At 35.6% G+C, this 13,688-nt stretch overlaps 2 protein-coding genes across 2 annotated transcripts in view; one reads left to right on the forward strand and one right to left on the reverse strand.

Annotated features, from left to right (window-relative positions):
- Mob2 (MOB kinase activator 2) overlaps positions 1-10,590 on the reverse strand; it is a 29,697-nt gene extending 19,107 nt beyond the window's left edge. The window contains exon 1 of the mRNA XM_018511368.1: positions 9,981-10,590. Coding sequence (XP_018366870.1) covers positions 9,981-9,985 — 5 coding nt within the window. The 5' untranslated portion in view covers positions 9,986-10,590. The remainder of the gene's footprint in view (positions 1-9,980) is intronic.
- A 711-nt stretch (positions 10,591-11,301) lies between these two features.
- Positions 11,302-13,501, forward strand: RpL10Ab (ribosomal protein L10Ab). The gene is made up of 5 exons (XM_018511320.1): positions 11,302-11,378; positions 11,721-11,876; positions 12,503-12,651; positions 13,008-13,180; positions 13,266-13,501. The coding sequence occupies exons 1-5, from the start codon at positions 11,374-11,376 to the stop codon at positions 13,434-13,436; spliced, it is 654 nt and encodes a 217-aa protein (XP_018366822.1). The 5' UTR covers positions 11,302-11,373; the 3' UTR covers positions 13,437-13,501.
- The last annotated feature ends 187 nt before the right edge of the window (positions 13,502-13,688 follow it).

Below are 13,688 nucleotides of genomic sequence, written 5' to 3' on the forward strand. Positions count from 1 at the left end.
AGGGAAATGGAGAGAACGGCCCGAGAGAAAGAGTATCAGGGGCTTCCTCAGGTCAGAGTACAGTAGAGTCGCCGCTATATTTTCCTCCCTTTTTGTCCCCCTTTCCTTCCTACCATCCTCGCCCGAACGGACTCGTCATAATGCAATTAACGATTGACCGAGTCGAAACCGGACAAGTTCTCCTCGTCAGTTACCGTGTTACGACGCAACGCGAGATCACCCGATCTCGAATTCCCAGTTGAGCACTCCATTGTCTGTTGCTCGTCAGGGTCGTTCCCCCGGTGAGCGTTCGGCAAAAAGAAGATCCAACAGAGATGTCACGAGAGAATTAACTTGGTCCAAGAGCGATAGAAGCGAAAGAGTAGGTACTCGATAAGCTAAAGTACAGAAACCATTGTCTCAAATAGAAAACATTGGCTTTAAAGAAGGTATAAACTCTAAAACGTGAATGTGTTTGTAATGTTTAGAAAATGTAACGAAAGCAAATTCCGCGCATATAGACAATAAGATATATATTTATGTATCCTATTACAGATATATTCATATATATAATAAAAATAAGGTTATACCAGATATGAAATTATTTATGCGTTAATAAATTTAATTGCTTTATATATAATGTAAAAAATTAGTCGAATACCGCCGAAACATAGCTGCGTGACACATGTATGTCTGAAAATTTTAACGAGTCAGTTTTGACCCAATTTCCGTTGTCTCGGAGGACTAATCAATAAAATACATAAAGGTTTAATCGTCGACGAGTTGCTACTGGACTGTTTCTTCGCTTATTGGCTTCATGACAATATGCTTGTTTGCTATATAGAAACAAATATTGGACACTCTCGGGCAGGCGGAAGAGCGTTTCGAAATCAAAATGGTGATTGAAATATAAACTCGCGTGTAAATTGCAATTTTCGGTGAAGACTCCTTGCAAACTTCTTTTCGCTAAAACCGGTTGTATAACGGGAGCGTAGGATTATTCCATAAATGGAGAGCTAAAGGCGGAATATAACGTTTCTATTAATTGCAACATTGCAGGTGATAATCTTGATAGTGCTTCCGGACGAGCTTGGGACACAACCGGTGGATATAATGTACGTATTGCTACACTCAATGTATTCTATCTGTGTGAATAAATACATGATACAGGTTCGCGAGTTCTCATTACAAATGTGAAAGGTTAAGGCCGTTCAATACGTAAAGCATATTTTTCTGCGTTTGAGTTTGCTTTCGAAACTGTTCGCCCCGTGACAGTGATTCTTTTTACGCACAATCGACTCAATGTGACTATACCCAGCCTACCCTAATGGGGGTGTTCCATTTTTAGCGATTCAATCATCAATGGCAGAACTGTCGGCGAATTTAAAGACAATTTCATTATAGACGGAGAAATGTCAAAAAAGATGGATTTCTCTTCAATTTCCAACATTATATGAGTTTTAATATAAATTTGAATTACAAATTATGACCTTGCAAGCCTACGTCATCATTATTTCAACTAATCAAATTCCGATTCTAATCAAATCTAAAACGAAAATTAATATTTTGAAATAAAGCTCACTTCTATATACATCGTGGATCTGTGATTTTACGTTCATCAGTAAAAATTTATCGTATTTACAATAATAACATCATGAATGAATAATGTGGAAGCGCACGATATTATGTATTTGCGATCGAAGAAGAGGTACAAGCTATCGAAAGAAAATTTTATCAACAAATTACAGGATGCTGAAACGAATAGTAACGTTGTGATCTGGATGGCAGAACATCGAAAAACGAATTGGCAACGGAATATTGTTAAGACTAAAAAAGTGGTAGTCACTTGAAAGAGAATTATTGATGCTAATTACGTCGGTAGCGAAGAGATATCGAGGTGCAGCACGATCAGCTTGAACTGGCCGATATACAGTGACCGTCGCCAATTGCGAACGAATGCTACAAGGAAACTATTATTAGCGTCGTTGGATCGGAAAACCTGACGACACGAATGATGCTTAAGTTCGACAGGCTATCGATATTCCGTATCGACTCGCCATTAAGTATCATGACCAGACCCAATGTCCTTTTTATCGGGCCCGACATTGAACGATCATTGATAAAAGATAAAAAGGAATATTTTGGAAAATAAAGAAAATCATATAACGGAAAGTCAACCCAGACAACAAGCATGCCTAAAAAACGTCATAAACACATCCTTCAAAATATCAATTTGGGACATACATGTCTAAAAGATATCTAAAAAATATCATAAAAAGGTTTTCTAGACAATGCGTGTTGTTTGAGAAGATATTCCTTTATTACATTTAAAAAAGACAATTTCGATATTTAGTATAAACTTGTCAAATATTCAAACAATCTTTTTTCTTTTGTCTGTAGCTTAACTTATGAATTTCTTTTGAAATTATGTATAAATAAAGTGGATAACATAAACGCGCCAAATTTCACGATAGAATACTATTATCGATCTTTGTCGTAACGGCCGATATCGATTGCTGATAACAAATAGTGGTTGTTATCAATCGGAGCGGGAGTTTTTTCGCGAGGCAGATTATTTTTGCTCACTCGTCCATGAATCACCCGCCATTTCCCCGTTCACGAATATGCCTCTGCCAACGGAAGACGTCGGATGACATTATCGTGAAAAATGAGCATGGAGATAACGAGGGTGCGGACGAATGTCAAGTAAATGCGACGTCGACCTGGGCATTTAGAGACCGCGACACATCCTTTGGGAGCTTTAGGTAAGTATAAAACGCGTAAACAGTACCCATGTCCCATGAAAATGCCCTTAAACGATAGCGTATGTATATTTTGACATAATTATAGTAAAGGGATGTGGAAAAAACTAATTGCGGTATTATTGTTCAGCAATTTATCATCGTTTGACAGCGCCCACCTCTTTTTCCCCCATCAGCTGATTAACTCCTTACAGCATGGTAAATCAAAGTGCAAAAACAATAATAGTGTTAAAACCTAGAACCACTTCAGATGTATTATTATATCTTATATCCTGTAAGAAATATAAAAAGAGAATATTTTGTTAAAGTTCAAATTTATATGCATCTTCAAATAAAATTAAATGTCATATTCTAGTATTTCATACAACATGATTCTCTAAAGCAAATTCATCAAATTTGGCAGACGTGTTCTTTGGCTGATTAAAAGTCTTTTTTTAAATAAAGCTTTAATTGAATGTACTCTTTTTATACACTCTTAATTCTCAATGTTAAATATTTCGACGAATCAGGTCAAATGAAAAATTTGTTAAGAAAAAGTCGCTTGAAACTGAGTGAAGATTAATTTTCATTTTTTAAGATTAATTTTTCATTTTTTAAAAGATAAGATTTAATTTGTCCTTCAATCGTCGAACTTTATTACGATGTTTATATTACGTTCGTTAACAAGAAACGGATTTACGCGTAGCTTTACCGTGATTTTTTTCGTATATACGAAAGTAAAGTCTTTGATGACACGACAACAGTTGCAGCGATATTTTATGATAACCGTGATAACTTTGTTTACCCGGAAAAACCAGCGGAATGCTCACATGCAATCGCGTGCAGAGTTGTTATCGTAAAAAAAAAAACGATAAAATAGCCCTTATATCTTGTGAAATAAAGTGACAGGTGCGTTTAAGTTAAAAGGAGTTCTTGTTCACAATGCCAATGTTCATTCAGGTGAACGTTATTTTGAAACTCTCGTTAACACTTAAGGAGGTTGTAAGGGCATAAAACACATATATTAATATTTTCACTTTAAACAAACTACATACATGTGAAAGTTGTGTTTATAACATTCTGGTTTTATTGAGCAACACATTTTTATAGGTTATTTATTTTATTTGTTACTAGTTTTATTGTTATAAACAAAAATTGTTAAAATAATAAGAAAAATCTAAATGTTTTTATATAAATATATTAAGTACTAAACATGACTTATGCAAAGTTTCATTGAGATTCACCATTAGTTTATAACAAATAACAAATTTTATTTATTTACTGAACAATTAATGTCTGCATCTCAAGATAACTTCACAAAAATATTGTTGAATTCCTAGAGTATTTATATAAAAAAATTGAGATTTTTATCATTATTTTATAACACATTTTCATATATTTATATTAGAGTACAAATTTAAAAAATATTACTACTTATTTAAATAACTTTTGATCCAGATGGTCAATTGTTTCTTTTTTTTGCATTACTATTAAATGAAATTTAGAATAGTCTGTAATTTTTTCAAGTAGTTCTTAACATATTGCATTTGCCTTACAACCTCCTTAAGATCGGTGAAATTGAGGAAACTGAACGTGACATTACACCATAATTAAGATCCATGTGTAATTAGGATAATTCCTATGCAATTCATTTTTTCCAGATGTGTTAGAACCAGATATATTCAAGAGAATGAAATTTTTTTCTGATGTCTCGTAATTGATTTTTATTTTATAAAATTGTAAACGCTTTGTTTTATTTTAAAATATTGCAAAAAACGTTATCATTCCCAATAACGGACTAAAAACATATATAAAATATTAAAAATTATTATTTTTGTAATCCCACATATAAGTCCATAAAATAGAAAATATCTTATACATAAATTGAAAGAGATTTTAGAAGGGATTTTGAATATTAATATTGGGTCCGAATAAGAAAGAAAAATTAAATATCAATTTTTTAAACTATGTTGTCGGATTTACAATTTATATAAACTAGAAACTGTAAATACCGATGTTTTTTGTGATAGTATATGTGTTGCGGCGGGTCAACAAGTAAATATTTGCGTAATACAACGCACGACTCTTTACACTTTTATACTTTGAACCTATTGCGCCGCGGTATACAATTATTTGAAAAGTATTATTTAAAAAAAATAGTCTCTTCTCGTATTTGATTTCGGTTTAGTAAAATACATATAGATGATTAAGAATTAATGAAATGCGTTCAAATATCCGTGAAATTCTGGACATTTGTTTAATATTAATTGTGCTGCAATGCAAATGATATATTCGAAATTATTAAACAGCATATCCGAGGTAAAACACGTATATGAGAGCCGCGGACAAAACGAATTGACAAGGCAATACTTGATATTCTTGAACGTAGAAATGAATATATTATGAGCGTACGTGGTTAATTTATTCAATAGCTCGTTCTATTGGCACTTATGTATACTTAATTTACCTATTGTTTATTCGCTTATATATGCCACTTATATTTTATTGCACAAATCAAAACAAAATTACGAGTAAGAAATTTTTTAAATATAATATATACGTGTATCGATTCCTAATTCATAACATCGCGCAATCTATGTATAAGAAAATTTGTTTAGTGTAAAATATTTGCTGATACATTAACACAATTGTCGATACGTGTAGTTGCCAATTCAATATAGTTTATGTCGTATATTCCTGGTATTCTAAATTAATTCTTTCTGCTAAACGATTCGTCCGATAACAGATGTTCAGGTAAGTGTAAAAAAATTTGATAGTTCAGAAAACTAGTATTTACGTCTTCGCTACCTCTTCGTTACAAAAGACAACCTGCACTATGTGCCATAATTTTTCAGGCGGTGATTACATTGATTAATCACGTAGGATAGACATCTTTACGAATTACGTCACGCATACGTATAAACACCTTTTCTGTGTTCATCGAACGGATTTAAATTTATCAAATCATGCCGTAATCGAGAAGATTAGCATCGTAGCACGAACGAGCCAAAATCTCAAAATCACTATGTAAATATCTGTTAGATTAATTCGAAAATTGCGTAACCCCTCAGGCAGAAGATTTTTCGAAAGCGGAAACACAGAAATAGGAATAAATTATAGATAAACATTGACTTAAAAAATCTGTTTAAATATTATAAGTTTCAAGACAGAAGAGATTTGGTTTCGTTCGAATTATTCATTTGACATTAATTTTATAAATACGTCTTTATCTATATTTATCGATTGGTTTTTTTGAGATACAAGATCGAGCTTCAGCTGTAAGATCGAGTTAACGTTTCGAGTTCCCTGCTCGCTATCGTCGAAACTAATTGCTCGGGTATCACAATGCTCTCTTCAACGTTCTTCGAAGATCGGAAAGATCGGCACGCGCGACATATCGTGCTGGAAACGTCACGTCACGAACGTTTTGGCGAACGTGCAACCGTGCGTGAATCACTGAGGAAGCCAATCGCACGACGAGAGATCGAGGTGAGTCATCGCTACGTTCGGTTTCGCGCCAGCGAACAGAGACTTTGCCCGCTTGCTAGAGACACTCGGACTGCCGTTTCCAACCAAGTATTATAAATTAACGAAAGATCCTGCCCTTGGAACGAGCGACAATGCAAATGACGTTGAAATATCGCATGTCACAGTTCGAAGAATTACGAAAGAAAACCGACCTTTCGTTACGTAAAAAGAGTCGAAATTTCACGGGAAGAAAACAGTATAATCACTTCCCATCAATTTCAGGATATTTTACAAAAACAATAAGCTCTCTCTTGACTGCTCTAATTAATGTTGTAGTTGATACGCCCAAGTGCCATCCAGCACATTACACGATTTCAATTATTGAGAGCAAGATGCTCTCAATAATATGCATTTAACGGTCATATTTTTTTACCCTTACGAACTAATAATACAATAACGATTTACACGACACAGCAACGTATTTATGCTTTAAGCTTTAACGACGTCCGTTTAACTCCGATGGCAGATACCGCTAATTAAATCATCAGCATAAAGGAAAACGTCCGGGTCGGACGGACCGGCGGCCTTTAAATGATATAATCGCAGAAAGAAACAAGCATAAAGTGCGAAACGTCGTTTATTTTCGGGAGTTGATAGATTTTTCGTTAGTAATCGCAAAGTCCGATTGGAAAAGTAAAGATTCTATACAAAGAAATGAATGCTGCAGAAAAGAAGTTCTTTCGTATGAGAATCCATTTCCAAGAAAATCGATTTTCACGCTCGGCTTGACAATCTCCTTATTTAAGCTCAAATAATTTTTAACTTCTTGGCAAGACGAATTATTCAGCAGCAACTATTACGGGAGTAGCAAGCTAAAAATAAATAAAACAAATTCGATATTCTGTTATAGTAAATAAAAATTGAAATTGATAAATATATTTTGTTTGCAAAATATATCGAGGTCGTATATATTACCTTAAATAAGGTACTATATTTTTGTCGTATATATTACCTTAAATAAGGTACTATATTTTTGTTCATGACCTGGCAAAAAGAAACCGTTATTAAAACGAGCACGTCAATCTATGGCACTGTGCCATAGATTGAAAAATTATGCAAGCTACATATATTTAAAAAATAGAAAAAAGTTATTCTAAAAATACACGTGATAATGAACGAGTTTAACAGAAGAAACATTTGGCAATTGTACAAATACATATGTACATGCATGATGTTACATATAGAGATGCTTTTACTGATTTTTTGAGAAATTACGAAAATATTTACGGTCAGAGCACAAAGGATCTTGGACCTTACAAAATTGATTTCAAAAATTCGATAAAAGTAAAATGAAATTCACAATTATTCATGCTATTTCGTCGAGGTGAGTGGGAGAATCCAGCGTGCAAATTTTAATATACAAAATAGTGTGTCACGGGGGAAATCTTATGCATAAATTTCGCAGAAAAAGCTCGCTCCGGGAGCTTGGAAAAGTAGCTTGCGATATCCCGATGGAATAGAACTGGAGGATCGCTGATCCATCATCGATTCAACGGTAATTGTAACACGAATTCCGCTTATGTTATATGAGAGGTTTGCATGCTCGCGAATTAAGTCTGATAAATGTGACTCCGTCGTACTTGATATCGCCTTTGTTATCGTCGAGTATTATTATACACTTAACACTGCAGCGAAGAATAAGACTAAGAGACTGCAAAAATAATATTTTCGTTAACAGAGGTAGACATGCTAAATGTATTCAATTAGTTGGCAGTTTTTCAAAATTTCTTTCCACATTATATCACATTATTTTAATTTAAATATCAAGTAAGCAATAATCATAAAGTTAGGATGTGTATACATACAATCGTGTACATACATATGATTAACAATTATATTATACAACAAAAATTATAAAAAATAATTACAATAGTAATAATATATTTATAATTGTAAATAATTATGCAATACTCCGAGCTATCTTTAATTGGCAAAGATAATTTTAAAAAATATTAATAAAGAATCATTATATTATCTAATTGTAATAATTACGAAATAATTATGTATTATAAACATCGAGTCCACCTTACAAATAAATATGATTTTATAACTGAATATAACAGTGACTTTTAACCCTTTCTGATCCAAAAGTCTGAATAGATAAACGAACGTTATATCTTATATAAGTAAATTCGTGTATAGCCAGAAAGCTGTTACGATTCTGCGAATCGTCCTTTGATAACTGATTAAACTTGCCGTACAATAATCATGGAAGAATCTGCATCGCAGTGGGTACAGAGCAAAGGGAAAATCGTTAAGTAGTATAAGTAAACCGAAACTGTTCATGCGACTGATTCTAGCCTACACCAACCTCGATTGGCGCTAAATGTGATTAAATACACTTTCTCTCTCTATCTATCGCGTTGTTTTCATAAAATACAATAAAAGTCATTAGAGATAAAGTAATGAGTTTTTTTAATTTTAAATTTTCTTAGTAAAAAGATAACTTTAACTTCAAAAAATCAAACCAAAACAAATTAATTTTTTGTTAAAAAATTAAATTAATTCGACCGAACATCGTGTAGACATGCCTTTCATGTTTAACTTACATTAAATATTCAGTATTAAAATCTCGCATTAAGGTCTATTTAAGTTAATAAAAAAAAATTTCGTTATCTATCTACATTCCGTCAGTTTATCAAACACAATACTTGATTCATCAAAATTAAATATCATCATAATATCAAACTTTTACCGAAGGAGTAAAGCCGCCAAAGAGATTTCAATTTTCCGAAAGAGAGACGACCGACGCGACGTGACCTATTCAGTACCTAAAAAAAGACCTATTCAGCAGTCATTCCCCATGATTGTGATCTTGATGTCATCGACTGCAAGAATGAGCAACAATGATGCTGAAAAATTTTACGTAAGAACTTCGAATTTTCGGAAAATTCCCAATATCTAAAAAAACAAAAACTTTTTTTTCGCGGAAATAGTTTCTAACTCCACAAATAGATAATAAATTTTTATATCTTTTTCGCCTGATTGCTTTACGGTGAGACTTTGAGATTTGATTACGGAAATAAACAATGCGATCTCCAATTGGAGAAGCCAGAACGTTAACGTTTGTCCTAAAGTCCCAACGTAATTCTTAATCGCGCCAAGGGGATTCGATGTCAAAACGCGAGAATGGATCAATGGGATGAAGAGTAACGGATCCAGGTCGAATTTGTCGGTTCGGGGGAAAAAAACGGCTCCGGTCCAAGAGAGAGAGAAAGAGAAAGAGAGACAGAATAGCTGGACGCGATGACGCGCACGTACGCGTAGTATTTCGGCGGCCCGGTAGGTCACACGCGTCACCTCGACCGACGATGACGAAGATGTTCCGAGGCGACGCTCGTTCGCACCGAAAATCCACGGAGATGGTCGCGCATGGCGATCGACGGACTCTCTCGTCGCGGTTACTTTCTCCTCGCGGGGAAAAGGCGAGCCGGGCGCGCGGATAATCGCGCGAGCGAGAGCCGAGACGGTGGCGATCGCTCGTTCGCTCACTCCCTCGTTCACGGACGCAGGTTAACTCAGGTTGGAGGTTAACCTCACTCCGCGCCGGAGAAGCGGGTACACGAGGTCGCGGACAGGTCGGACAGCGCGCGGCATGCAGACGAGGGGGAAGAGGGGGGAAGGGGGGAGGGAGAAGTGCGCGACGGAGCCTTTTATTTTATTCGTGTCGCGAAAGAGAACGAGAAGAGAGAGATAGAGATAGAGAGAGCGAGAGAGAGACAGAGGACTTACCCCATAAACCAGTCCACGGTATCGCGGAGATACTCGGGTAACCTATCCAGCTTGGATGATTTTCGTGTGGATCACCGTCGTGAGGAAAGCAGCGCGTGCGATAGACGGGAAAACAAAGTGTAAATCTCCTCCTTCCCTTTCTCTCACTCTTTCTCCACAGTATCAGCACCACGGTAGTAGTCAGGCGGTAGTAGGCAGCTAGCGGCAGCAACGGCAGCAGCAGCAGCATCGGCGGCAGCGGCGGCGGCGGCAGCAGCAGCGGCGGCGGCGGCGCGCGTTTCGCGATCTCGTGAAATCTAACATGGCGCGGCTCTATTGTCACCTGTTCCCGTCATGCCCCGTTGGCCACCGAGGCACGTACCGCGGCCGATTCGTCCGCGACTGCCTACCGTTCCTCAACGTCGTGATCGCGCTCGCCCTCCTCAACAATCGGCCTCGAGCAGCCTCGAGTGCCTCGCTCGACACTTAACTGCTAGCCCTAGCTAGCTGGTGTCACGCGACGCGCGAAGACCGCGTAGACCGCGAACACGCACGAGAATCACTCCCACGACCACAACGGCACAGTCAGTAGTCACCCCTCCGCGGCCTCCGCGCGAGATTATCGAATCCCCGCGACCCGCGATGCGCACAGCTGATCGTCTCACGTGGACGCGCGCGCCTCCGCTCGGCCAGTACCCGTACTTTATCGGTCGACCATAGGTGACAGCACTTGCCAAGCGCGGCCGGTACTCGCCCGTTTCTCGCTCTTTCGCTAATGGGGACTCACTCAGGATTGGAGTCCCTATTATATTTCAAGAGCTGTTAAATTCTTTTTAGCTGAACTTGCGATTTTTCTTCTTTTCTTCTTTTCGTATTGGAAAAAAAGAGGAAAGCTAAACTGTGTATGCAAGAACTAAAAGGAATATTTACGTTATGTAAGCAATGCAAAATTTATAAATTATCATAAATATACATATATAGACTTCGATAGATTATTTATATAGATAACAAGATGTAGATCATTATATTTTACACGTAACGCACAACCTTGCATTTTCGTATCTTTCGAGAATACTCCGAGACTATAGACATAGCACGTTACCAGTTGATATATTCGTGGAAATGGCTATGTAGTTCACGTTTTATCCACACAGAGGAGCTAATGGTCTTCAGGTGATTCCTTGTGTTATCTAGGGATTCTAGGACTCATCTATAACATGTCCGCCATGTCTGATCCTAGGGACCTTTATTACATTCGCCAATTTTGCCATCGAATACACTGCCATCTAGCGAACGACGCCAATGACGCACTTCCTGTCCCTGTGCCACCAGCCACGCACATCACGTTCCATTTCTTTCCGGTATCAGTCTCGAAGAACATTAGTCGTGTCTTGTTCGTCCTCTTTTTAATAAAATGACGTGAGTATCTAATCCTATCAAATAATTGCAATCACATGCGTAAAGTTTGCCATTTTGCTACGAATCAACGCATTAAACGACAATTATTAACGAAGATATATTATTTTTGGAATATTTTCTAATATAATGCAAGTATTTTGATATAACCATTAATGTGACAATGAAAACCTAAAAGCTGTAAATTGTTTTATTCTGATGTAAATAAATAAAGCACTAATTTTTTGATGATTTTATATATTATGAAAAAAAATTGCCGAAATTATCAAGTTTTTCATACAAAAGAATTTTTGGACTAGCAAAAAGACGATCGTGCACGTGCATTTTATTTCGTTCTGATTGCAGGTCGAAGGTCTCCCGCGACACTCTTTACGAGTGCGTAAATGCTGTGCTCCAAAACTCGCAAGATAAGAAAAGAAACTTTTTGGAAACTATAGAACTGCAGATTGGTTTGAAGAACTATGATCCACAGAAGGATAAGCGTTTCTCAGGCACCGTCAAGTATGTTTCTACCTGACTTTGAGGCATTTTTAAAATCTTAATATATCATATTCCTTATTGAGCATATAAAAATTGCCTCATGTAATGTCAGGGAGCTAGATTTTATCTAGCGGACCTGCACCCAGGGTCTTAAATTAATTGGGGAGGTATTTATACCGTTATTTAAATTATATAGGATCATGATCCTATTGGTAAGTTATTATTCTTGGAATATCACCCTTAGTAAAAGAAGAAATGAAATAGAGAATATTTGAAATATGAATTTTTTTGAGAATATTACAAATTCTATCTGAAAATCAATAAACATATATAACAAATAGTTGTTCGTATATGTATCATTTTTACAATTAAATTTTATTGAGTCGCCACAGTGTTCTATGATGTTTTATTTATTGCATGTATTATCTGAAGAATTTGTGTAGTTAATCATTTAAATCTGAGAACATTGGGGCTTAGATATTGTTATTTTTTCATATAATTGTGTATATGATATGAAAATTTGTTATTCTAACAATATGATTCTATAATGAAAATGAATATTGCAGAAATCACACAATCATATTAAAGTCATGAGACATAAACGTTTATTTAAACATTAATCTAACTATTGAGTTTTATTTTGTTAGGTTGAAGAATATCCCTAGACCAAAAATGCAAGTATGTGTTCTTGGCGACCAACAGCACTGTGACGAAGCTAAAGCTAATAATATTCCGTATATGGATGCAGAAGCTTTGAAGAAACTTAACAAGAACAAAAAGCTCGTCAAGAAACTCGGTATGTTAATATGTTTTTGCATGTGTTTTAATATGAAATAATTGTACATTCGACCTTCCCAAAAGCACCATCATTGCTTAATATTCAAACAATGGTGGTCGTCAAGAGGAAGGAGATTAAAGTTCTTCACTTGGTGAGGGTAATGTGAATCGTATCATTACATCTCAATCCGTGTCGATACATATATTTTATTGAAAAATCTGTTTAAAAAATCTTTATTTTCTTTTTACAAAGATATATGTTTTTTAAGTTTAAAATTTGTTTACAAATTAAAGAAACTACCAGTTTTAATATGAGTTATGGTATTTATTGAAGATTAAAATTATATAATTTTTTTTACGTTTTTTTTTTCACAGCAAAAAAATATGATGCGTTCTTGGCTAGCGAATCGTTGATCAAGCAAATTCCTCGTCTTCTCGGTCCTGGTTTAAATAAAGCCGGTAAATTCCCTGGACTGTTGTCTCATCAAGAATCGATGGTCGGCAAGATTGACGAAGTCAAGGCCACCATCAAATTCCAAATGAAAAAGGTGCGTTGTACTGAATAGTTCTCTGTTAAAATTTTTTCTTCAATTTAAAACTTATCTTTTTACAATGACTGTTTTTGTTCTACAGGTGTTGTGTCTGTCAGTAGCCGTTGGACACGTTGAAATGACGCCTGAAGAGTTGGTGCAAAATGTCCATCTCTCAATAAACTTCCTTGTTTCTTTGTTAAAAAAACATTGGCAGAACGTGCGTTCGCTTCATATTAAATCTACCATGGGACCTCCACAGAGACTGTACTAAGTTACACTTGGTACAATACATTTCAAATGTATATTCATTGCAATAAAACTGAAAAAGAATCCAAATTGATAAATTTATTTTATTTTCTTCTTTCATCACATTTGCAATAGATGTTCCTCAATGTTTCAAATGCGGTGCTATAAATTAATTCAAATTCTTAGAACATTGATAGGATAGATATTTGTATAATCTTAGCGACATAAGAAACATCGATAAAGTTTTGTCAATTGAATGACAGAAAGAATCATGATA

The sequence above is a fragment of the Trachymyrmex cornetzi genome, unplaced genomic scaffold (genome assembly GCF_001594075.2).
Source record: "Trachymyrmex cornetzi isolate Tcor2-1 unplaced genomic scaffold, Tcor1.1 scaffold37, whole genome shotgun sequence".
In the NCBI taxonomy this organism is placed as follows: Eukaryota; Metazoa; Arthropoda; class Insecta; order Hymenoptera; family Formicidae; genus Trachymyrmex; species Trachymyrmex cornetzi.